The following is a 10,900-nucleotide window of genomic DNA, read 5'->3' as shown; positions in this document are numbered from 1 at the left end:
GGGGGTGTAAACTGTGCCAGGTCATACTTCACGCGTGCACGTAGTGTATTTGAGTTAATGAGCCACTATTGGTTTTGCATCATACTCAAAGTGTGATAATGAGCAAGCTGTTTGGAGTGTCAAACAAGTAGAGCTCTAGATGACGCGAAGAAGTGGTTTAGAGCTCAGAAAAGGGAAACTTCACCTTTTGTAACCGAAGACTCCTCTTATTTATTTGTGTGTATGTGTGTGTGTGTGTGTGTGTGTGTGTGTGTGTGTGTGTGTGTGTGTGTGTGAGTATGCAAGGGGTATGTGTGTGTGTGTTTGTGTGTGTGTGTGGCGTGTGCATGAATATTGTTCGTACATGCATTTATGTAAAGTGCCTAGAGCTGTGTTTACACGGGAGTGGGCACTATAGAAAAGATCTTCATTATTATTATTATTATTATAATGAAGTTGATAATGATCTTTTTTTGTTTCCTTAATAGGCCTGGTGGACTCCACGAAGAAACCTTCGAGAGAGAGCGAGGTTCTTTTCGGCTCCATTGTCAATATGCTTAGAGGCACCTCCACTCGTCCAAATAATTCCATTCGAATCGCCATTGTTCCTGGACATTCAAACATATGTTTGACATCCTCCTTTTCATGGCCGCATCTTCGGCAGGGAGGGCTGAGCTCTTCATTTAAAAAGTTCTTATACCATCTCAAGCTCCAATGATGGTCCGACCGCAGTCTCGCTAGCTCAACCTGGTCCCAGGGACATGATGATGATGATGATGATGATGATGATGATGATGATGATGATGATGATGATGATGATGATGATGATGATGATGATGATGAAAATTATGATGATGAAATCTCAAAAGTTAAATCCCATTATATCATCATAACTGAAGAATAAGCATTAGATATAGTAACTTCACACTTAATCTTTCCCATTACACATACATTTTGAATTTTGAGGTACTAAGGTAAATCTTCCGATAAGGCAAAAAATGATAAGTTAAGAATAAGAATATGTACCTTCACAACTGATATGAACTTTTCAGGAGCAGACCGCCATGATTTCTCCCTAAGCTCAGACTGGAGACAGGGAACAAGACAAAATTCACACTTTGAGGTTAAATCAGGTAAAAGAATACAAGTAAAACTGCTAGAATACAAATAGTGGCACAGATTTAATTGTACACTATTTTAAAATACAAACACAAATTAAAAATGCAGTTCAGCCCAAAGAACTAAAATATTATTAGAAAAACTTATTCCACGCCATTAAAAGGAAATTGGAAAGCTTTTAAGGTAATATGGCTTTGATATTGAAAGAAATACGTTTGGTTTGCCGTAGAAACGGATAAATAAATGGCTTTATTATTTTTGTTGCTAAGTACAATCAAACGTTTCCAGGACAACCAACCACTGTCGAGGAGAAAAGTAGTCATCTTAGTAGGTGGACCTATTAGACAATGCCATTATAATGCATATTAAAAAAAACACAATGCAAAAAGTGGGAAGTAGTTGTTTGTACAGGTGATTGTCTTGGACATGTGATCGTTAGAGCATGTTCGACTGTGTACACCAAGTGGATTCAAACATTTTTTAATGATCATAATAATTGCATTTATATAGAGCATATCAACACTGTGCAGCATGTTCTATGCACTTTACAACTGCCATTACTCCCAGCACACCCTAGAACACTCAGAAACAATCTCGGCTTTTTGGGAAGCATACAGTGTAAGCTGCGGATTTCACTTGCCCAAACACTAACAAACTGAAAAGATCTTTCCCTGCCTGTAGCTGGGTACCCATCTCCACCTGAGTGAAGTGAGCAAAATTCAAGTAATTTCCCCTAGGACACAACATTGGACCCCTTACAGGATTCAAACCCATGACCTTTAGGTTGTGAGTTGGAGAGCCTAACCACTGGACCACATATGCCCTTTGTATTTCAATGTAGGAAGCAAAATACCCAAAGTCAACTGTCTTTTATTATTTGACAACAAAGAGTAACATTAATGTGCTGCATCTTTCCATACAAGGAAGGAGAAGAAAAGGAAGACAGAAAAAGAGATGGAAAGACAACATAACAGATTGGGCAGGTCTAAAATTGGGTGAAGCCCTTCGAAACGCTGAAAATAGAGAGGGATGGAGTAAAGTGGTTGTCTGATCATCCTTGGTGCCCCAACGGTCATCTAAGACTAACACTAAAGGATACAGGTACCTCTCGGAGACACCTGTGGCCATGTCGAGCCAGGAAGTCCGTGACCATCTCAGTCAGCTCGGGATGTCCTTGGAGAAGAGGCAAACACTCCTTGTGATGTAGAAGAAGATAGATTCAGAACAAAGGTTCTCTTCCTCCTCCTCCTCTCTCTTCCTCCTTCTCTCTCTCTCTCTCTCTCTCTCTCTCTCTCTCTCTCTCTCTCTCTCTCTCTCTCTCTCTCTCTCTCTCTCTCTCTCTCTCTCTCTCTCTCTCCCTTCATCTCTCTCTCCCAGTCTGTCTGTCTGTCTGTCTGTCTGTCTGTCTGTCTGACTGTCTGTCTGTCTGTCTCTGTCTCTGTCTCTCTCTCTCTCTCTCTCTCTCCCTCTCTCTCTCTCTATCTCTCTCTCTCCCCCCCACTCTGCCTATCTCTATCATCTCTGTCTGTCTGTCTGTCTCTCTCTCTCTATCTGTCTCTGTCTTTGTCTTTCTGTCTGTCTGTCTGTCTCTCTCTCTCTATCTGTCTCTGTCTTTGTCTCTCTCTCCCTCTCTCTCTCCTTCTTTCTCTCTCTCACTTCCCTCTCTTTCAACTGAGGATGTTTTAAATATGATTTTGAAAGAAACAAATGATGAAAAACAACTATTAAATCAAAGAAAGTATTGTCCAGCAAACATATAAATAATATTATCATTTTTTGTACAACAAAATAGTTAATCAGTCAGAATTATAACCATTGTCACGACATACTCACAGTATCAGGAGTGTTCAAAACTTTCTCTGTCATGGATGGGCCCAGCTTGGCAATTTTTCTGGCAATGTTCTGAAAGAGTAAATCACGGTATAGACAGAACTGTAAAAGAATTTTAAAGATACATATACTAGATCTATATATATAAGTCACGATGCGGTGGAATCAAGTACTTGTCAATTTTTGGGCAAGTGGAGATATTGGTATCATCTTAAAGCTAGTTCATATCTCTTGCTTTCTATTAAAAATTATCCATTCATCTTGGATACAAGTCGAGATATTGGCGATTAAAAGAGATGAGGGTTGCCTGGTTTCGGAGGTTAAATTAGCAAGAAAACGGTTGCCAAAGTTGAGTTATTTCCTTAGCTAGAGAGTCCGTGGAAACTGAAAATTTACATTTTTTGTGACTTTAATCAATGGTTTTCAGTATGATCAACACACAAATGTTGTCTTTAAGGGGAAACGTACACTCCAGGAAAAATTTCCTAAACAAATGACTTTTATTCACTTTCATGTAATTGTGCAAGAAGTTCATAGGTAAATAGGATGTACTAAGAGCGAATTTGTTGATTTTTTCTGAAAACTGAGTCTCTGTGGCGGCCATCTTGGATTTTCAAACCAGTTTCTTAGTGCAGAAAGATTTCATAGTTAATATTGAATTATCAGCCTGAAATTTGGCACACAAGTACAAACCTATATGGACTGGGGATCCATGTGAGGATTTTGACCAATCTTTAAAACTAAAAAAGTGAGCCCAAAGTCAATGGACCCCCAAGAGTCAGTTGATGAAATTTTGGAGTACATATTACAAAAAATTTGAATATTTCCACAAGTTACCAATATTTCCCAATTCCCCCTATTAGATCCCTAGAATAGATCTTGAAGCACCTGTACACCAAATTTGAAGCTTCTAGCTTCAGTAGATTTCGAAAACTCCTTGCTCCAAGGAGGTCACATATGTCAAAAAGTAGATTTTGAGAAAAACAGAAAAAACAGGGATTTTAAAAAAATTTTTAGTGCAGTTTGCACTTTTCAAACGCCCTTTTAGGTCATTTAGAGCGGTTTTTTTCTATAGTTTCATCATTGAGACCTGATAGAACAGATGTCAAAGGATGTTTTGCAGCAAAAAACAAAAGATGGATAGTTCGAAAAATTTTATCGACATTGTCTGGGATCGCCGACCTGGGTCTTTCCTTAATGGACATGATTCTATAAAAATTCCTAAACCTGAGGGGAAAATGCCAGTTTCTTCGCTTTCATTATCTTGACGAGAGCCTGATTTCACCATGATGCCTCGCATATTGTTGGCAAGATTGTCAACTATTCTAAAGTTTAGTAAGGGTTTTACAGCGCTCGCAACTGCATAAAGTCAACTGTTCTAAGCCTAGAAAGTAAAATTGTTCAGAAGAGGGGAAAAAAAGAAATGTTGAACTTCTAAAAACATTGTATTTCCATTATTCTCCATTGTGTGTCTTTTTCCCCCCAACAACACTTAGAATTTGAAATTTGAGGAAAAAAATCTCTTGAGTGCTTCCAACCAATGCCACAGATCACTTTTCATGTCTCTTTGTGTACATTCAATTTCAAAACAAGGAGAAAGAGGAAAGCGTTTATACTTTCCCTAAACACATGCTCACATTCATCCACCAAACATGTAGATTCACTATGATGTCCAATCTCGTTATATTCCTCCAGTCTTTTAAAATTTCCCAAAGACAGAGAAAGAGCGGTTGGCGGGTGCTCTGGTGTAGTTTGCTCCTTCTTTCCTACAAACACCTGTCCTCCTGATCTCTTCTTCTTTTTTGCGTTTGTTACTCTCTTGTAACACCTCTAATATTTGGCATTTAGACGACCACATTGTGCTTCAAGTGCCATAAAACTCTTATTTTAACTTTTAAAAAACAGAGACCTTAGGAAGAGACTAGTACAAATTACATTAAATATAGATCTAGTAACAATTACCAACTTCCACAACAAAATGAAGAAACAAATACTCAAAATCTGAAATCGGAGATACACCCTCAAGTGTATGTGGCCAGGCCCCACAGACCAGCCGCCATATCCTGCAGCAATTTACTCACTTCACAACCCCAAGAGCACAGACATGGCAACGTGCTACACCACTAGAGAGAAAACTGAGGTAGCCTTGAGACCCTAAAGTGAACTATACAGTTTTGTACACACAACTGGATAGACTGACTGACTTGACAGTCATCGAGAACGAAGAATCATGAAAAAATAATAATAAAAATAATAATAATTATATAATAACAATATCAATAATAACAAGTATAAAAAGAAGAAGAAAAAGATGAAGACGAGGAAGAGAAAGAGGAAGAAGAATAATAACTACAAAAACAAGAGCAAGAACTACTAACTTCGATAGCATGAGGAACTTCAGCACTGTAGACATCCTGACAGTGGGATAGCAGTAATGCAATGTCTCCATAATGCTCCGAGGTCCAGCCTGTAGGCAGATCAGTAAATACACATGTAGGCAGGCCACCCCTTTTGTTTTTAAAAAAGGTGTTTTTAAGCCCCCATCAACACAGTTTAGATCATTTTGGGGGCAGGCTTTGACCCCCCTGTCAGGGCCAACCCGGGCAGAGAGGGATACAATATCCCAGGAGAAAGTCTGTGATATTTGATAGAAATTCTCTCCCCACTATGTAATCGAACTTAGGTCTCCTGCAAGCAACAGCAAAGCGCCTAACCACTACACAACAGATATCAGTAGGTCATGGTTAGCTGTAATAATAATCATAATAATAATAATAATAATAATAATAATAATTTTAAAGGAAAAGCAAAAGAAGGGAAAACCTCAAGTCTCGCTCAAGTCGAGAGTTCACACAACTTTTCCCTCTTTACCCTTCATTTGGCCCCAAATGGAGTCAAAAGGTGCGCTATATGGAGAAGCAGAAATACATTTGGAGTGTCCAGTCTTGGACATTACAATAACACAAGCCTATGGTCCACACTGAGCTCACCACTCGCGTCCCCAGCCATCACCGACAGGAGGATGTTGGCCCAGTTGCCGGAACGTCCGCTGTTGATAAGTGTCCACACCCAGACCTGTACGAACATTTCAACATGTGTTTATTATTTTAAAAAAGGCAAGTTAAACCAAGTCCGATAATGAATGATGAATAGCATTTGTATAGCGCAAATTCCTACTCAACAGCAAGCACTATGCACTTTACAACCTACATTATTACTCCAGCAGACCTGATGACATTCTGAAATAATCTGATCTTCCTGGGAAGCATACAGAGCAAGCTACCATTCTATGGGAGTTAAAAAGCTAATATATTGACAACATCACTTAAAAGTCAAGCAACTGATGAAGGCACTCATGTTATAGAGAAGAATTTACCAGGACAGCGGCTGTAAGCAAATCATTGAACAACTTGGCTTCTACAGAAATACAATTTTTTTTTTTTTAAACTAAAAACAATGCCTCTGTTTGAACCAGGCGCTCCAGTTTTTGGGAGTATGGAGTCGTTCATGTCATCTTAAAGGTTGTTAATTCGTTTTGCTTTTGCTGAGAATAATATCGTCTATTTTAAGTACAAATTCAGATAACAGTGGTTGAAGGAGGTGGGGGTGGCCCAGTGTCAGAGGTAAAATTGGAAAGAAAATGGTCCCCACAGTTTGGTGACTTCCAAAGTTTGAGTGTCCTTGGAAACTGCAAATTTACATTTTTTTTTGTGCCTTTGATGATCAGCAGTTAAAAAAAAAAATTAAAATCAATACAAAAATTATTTTTTTTTTAATGAACATTAAAGGTGTTAAGCCCCCCCCCCTCCCTCCAAGAAAAAAAAAGATTAGTTTTAAAAAATAGCCCAAAAAGCTAAAGAAAAAAAAATGTTTGTTTCTTCGATTCCATTATTTTGAGGAGCATCCGATTTCACCATGCTTCCACACAAATAATATTAAAATATAGACACTGTCAAAGACAACTACTTTTCTCCTGGACAATGGGTGGTTGTCTTGGACAATTTTGACAGTATGTATCCATACGCATATTACCGTTTCATAATCTGTGAGCTGGTTGTCAATACACTGATACAGCTCCACAGAAGAGGTAGATGCCTCTCCCACTCGGTAATCTGGGATCCTTTTTTCCCAGCGAGAAGTGACAGAGCCAGCTTTCGACCACATCTGTAGAAAAAGCATTTTTAAGATTTGAAAAAACTTGATCAATGCAATGACAAAAGCTACTGTGGGCTAGGAAGGTATATTAATAAACTATATCTATTTTATATCACAAGGCGGAGTTGAGTTCATAGAAAGTAAAATAAAATTTAAAAATAAAATATATCTAACCGACCTGAGGTGTCCTTAGCAGAGGTTGATGAGTTTCCCATCCTTGACTGTATTTCTTTCCTTTTCAGTATCTCCAATGTGTGGTTTTATAACGAAAAAGTGCAAACAATGAAATACTAAAAAACACAAAATAAGTACTACTAGAATGTAACCAAAGGAAAGTCTTACCCGCATCATACGAAAGAAGTTGATTGTTCGGGTAAAAACACTACGAGAGCGACCAAAATAGTTCTGGATTTGGTCGACCGTCAGCTCCGGTAGTGTACTGCCGAGTAGACTTATCTCAGCCACATCCTTGCTGACCATCAGCGTGCTCATCAGAATCGTGCTCACCTCCTGAGCAACAACACACACACAGGAAGGAATAGCAGAAGACTCTTACTCATCAACATAATATCATCATTACTCTCCCGATTATTTGTCTCTCCTTCATTCTCTCCCTCCCTCTCTCCTTTCCCTTCCCCCCCCCCCCCCCCAACCCTAAACTTAAACCCTTTATCCCACTTCAACGTGTCACTACATGATTGGGGTTTGTTGGTTTTTGTTGAGTGTGTTTTTTTGTTTTTTTGCTTTTGGTTCGGGGGGGAGGGGGGGTCATAATACTAGGGTTTTGGTTTCTCTGAAAAGAGATACAGTATACTATCACTGAATTACAAATACCAGTTTATTATAAAAGCAGGCTCATTACACCACGTCAGACTACACAAAAGTTAAGTAACCGAAGAATGCACTCACGTTATAAAGCAGAATCTACCAAGTTTATCTAACAACTTGGTCTGTACAGAACTACAATTCTTCTATTATCTTAACTTACAATAGTGCCTCTGTTTCTGCTATTAGTTGCATATCGCTTACACAGTAAAAGAAAACATTAAAAGGATGAGACAAATGTGATTTCTCGCAATTGAAAACAAAAACAGCAGCAATTTGCCAGACATATGAATCATCCAAAAGAGGCATACCCCCCAAAAAAAAACCCAAAACAAACAAACATACAAACAAACCAAAAACAACAACCCAAAACAACCCAGGTGTTATACAGCACATGCACAACTTGGTTTTAGAAAAACTGTTAAAGGTTTTTAAAAAAATACACTCACGGTGAGACAGATGAACAAATGTCCTGAGGTGCTAGGAAGGGTCTTGTGAAGGTGAGTGGCTTTGTGACGCCCTCCAAGGTGCATATTCAGCGTCTACAGAAACATGTTTCATGATACATAATATCATTGAAAAGCTGTTCAACTATTCTAAGCCCAGAACACAACATTTTTCAGGGGCAGAAAAAAATGTTTCCCTTTTTTAGAAAATGTACAAACACAAGGCATTTTTTCTTTTTTTTTTTCTGACATTTAGAATTTAAACTTTAACAAAATAGTTCTCTAGAACATGCAACCAATACCACAAATTAAGAAACTACAATTCTAAAACATTCAACAATAAGTATAATAATCATGATAATAATAGTTGCTTTTATAGAGCATATAACAATTCTGTAGCATGCTCTATGTGCTTCCTAACTTTAATCATACAACACTTGCAGAAAATAGTGACTAATCACCAAAACAGATCTTTTGTTAGCAAATGGAATACAAATGGTTTTCATGGATTTTCATTACAAATTTGATCGAGGAATGGAGAAGACTATCTGATATACTGTGCACTGGACAATGCCATTTTTTGGCCAGTCATTTGATTTGACGATGTAGTTCATTTGACCGATGGACATCAATCCTAGGAAAAAATTATGTGTATTTTTAGTTGCCCACACTAATTTTAGGTTGGAAAGTGGTGAGGGAGTGTGTGTGTGAGTGTATACCTGTGTGCAAGTGTGTATATGCATATGAGTGTTTATGTGAGAGTATTTGTGGGTGTGAATTTGTGCGTGTGAGTTTGTGTACTTTCGAGCGTGAGCGCATGCTTATGTGCGTCTGTGCGAGTACATGCGTGTTTGCATGCGCAAGTGTGCATGTTTGAGCACACATGTAAGGTATCTATATGTCTGGGCCGGTGTACACATATTATGTATGTATGAGTGTGTGCAAATACGGTAGTCTCCGCCTAAGATCCCACCGCTTACGATCCCGGTTCGCTTAAGATCTTGCTGTTTTAAGAAAACCGAATATTTACTATACAAAAGTCATCCCTAGGATCCCGCTCTGATTCACTCTGAAGGTCTACATTCGGCTAAGATCCCGCATTTCAGATCATAATTTGCAGAACAAAAACACGGGTGGGACAGCCGATCAACCAAGAGTGAAAGGTTGAGATCAACAAACTGTCCGTCGCGTCAAAGATCAGCCACTATCGTGAAGGTGATCACATACATGTTGTAAAACTCGATGAAGCGATACAATGTTTGCCCTAGACGGGATCACACCGGGGTGTGAACTGACCGACACGTTTGTTTTCCCCGAACATCGCACTCACACCTGAGCTATCCCCCTAAACTTACATCACTCGCTGGGTGGGCAGGGCCAACACGTTCGCTCCAGGCGGGATCGCATCGAACTGTGAACTCTTCCCTGACCATTGCAGAAGTTGTCTCTACTCCCGAATTTGCGAGACAGACTGAATTTTAATTGGTGTGTTAACAACGTAATGGTGTGTAACGACAAAGGCGGTTTGGGGGGGGACTCGGTCAGAGATGGAAAGCTATAAATTTTCGACAGGGAAGGGGGAGGGGCAACTGGATAAGTGTAGATCTTGAGACTCATGTTAGGATAATAAGTGAAAATGGCACGCCTCATCCGACTTTGCACTGTGACAAGTCATCAAGGTTAACCACTCTTTGCTCGCCATACGTCATAAACCCACCAAGCGATCACGTCAGTTCATTTTAGAGTGGAAGGAGACCATTTTACCGATTGTGAGCCTTAGCATGGGTCACCATAGATTTTTCCCTGGGTTTGTCGGTTAAGATCCCAGTTCGCTTAAGATCCTGCATTTCCTTGTTCCAGAGCACCGGGATCTTAGGCAGAGACTACTGCATATCTTCTCAATCATAAAAGTGCCCACCTGCAAACCGTGTTCTATGGCACTGCGGAATGTGCTGTAGGACAGGGGGGTCACCGCGCCAGGCATCATCTCACTGGGGAAGGGGAGACAATCAGAATGTTTATCGACCTACAGTGAAAAACTCGTCTGAGATAGTCTTGCAAGAAAAGATGATACAATAAGTTCAATTTTTAAATGACTCTCTCTCTCTCTCTCTCATCTTTGTCATATTATTATTACTATTATAATTATCATCATTATAATATTATTATCATTATTATTCCCACTTTTATATATTTTTATCCTTATTATTACAAAGACTTCCTCTCTTTCTTTCTCTTTTATCATTGTTGCTGCTTTTGTTGTTGCAGTAGCTGTTGTTGTTGTTCTTCTTCTTCTTCTTCATCTCATTATCATTATTATCATTAATATTACTATTATTACTACAGTCGAACCTGTGTAAAACGGCCAACCATTGTCAAGGAGAAAAGTGGCAGTATAACACAGGTGGCCGTCTTAGGCAGGACTGATCAAAAAGAAGAAAGCAAATCATTCCCTTCTGTGGTCCAAATGGGCCTGATTTTAGGCTTTGGACTGCCGTATGGTGAATTCAAAAGGTTTTTTGGTTTTCTTTTGAAAAGGGGGGAAG

General features: G+C 39.1%; 1 protein-coding gene across 3 annotated transcripts in view; it reads right to left on the bottom strand.

The window, feature by feature from the left end:
- Positions 1-10,900, bottom strand: part of LOC101859923 — a gene marked incomplete in the record, with an annotated part of 55,218 nt that overhangs the window by 13,929 nt on the left and 30,389 nt on the right. For all 3 annotated transcript variants that reach the window (XM_005095459.3, XM_013080892.2, XM_013080893.2), the window contains 8 exon segments: positions 1,006-1,065; positions 2,204-2,293; positions 2,932-3,000; positions 5,307-5,395; positions 5,919-6,003; positions 6,961-7,092; positions 7,426-7,593; positions 8,358-8,450. In XM_005095459.3, the coding sequence (XP_005095516.3) occupies positions 1,006-1,065; positions 2,204-2,293; positions 2,932-3,000; positions 5,307-5,395; positions 5,919-6,003; positions 6,961-7,092; positions 7,426-7,593; positions 8,358-8,450 (786 nt within the window).

The sequence above is a fragment of the Aplysia californica genome, unplaced genomic scaffold, assembly GCF_000002075.1.
Source record: "Aplysia californica isolate F4 #8 unplaced genomic scaffold, AplCal3.0 scaffold00104, whole genome shotgun sequence".
Classification (NCBI taxonomy): domain Eukaryota; kingdom Metazoa; phylum Mollusca; class Gastropoda; order Aplysiida; family Aplysiidae; genus Aplysia; species Aplysia californica.
Note: the sequence above shows the minus strand (reverse complement) of the source record. Positions and strands in the feature narration are given on the sequence as shown.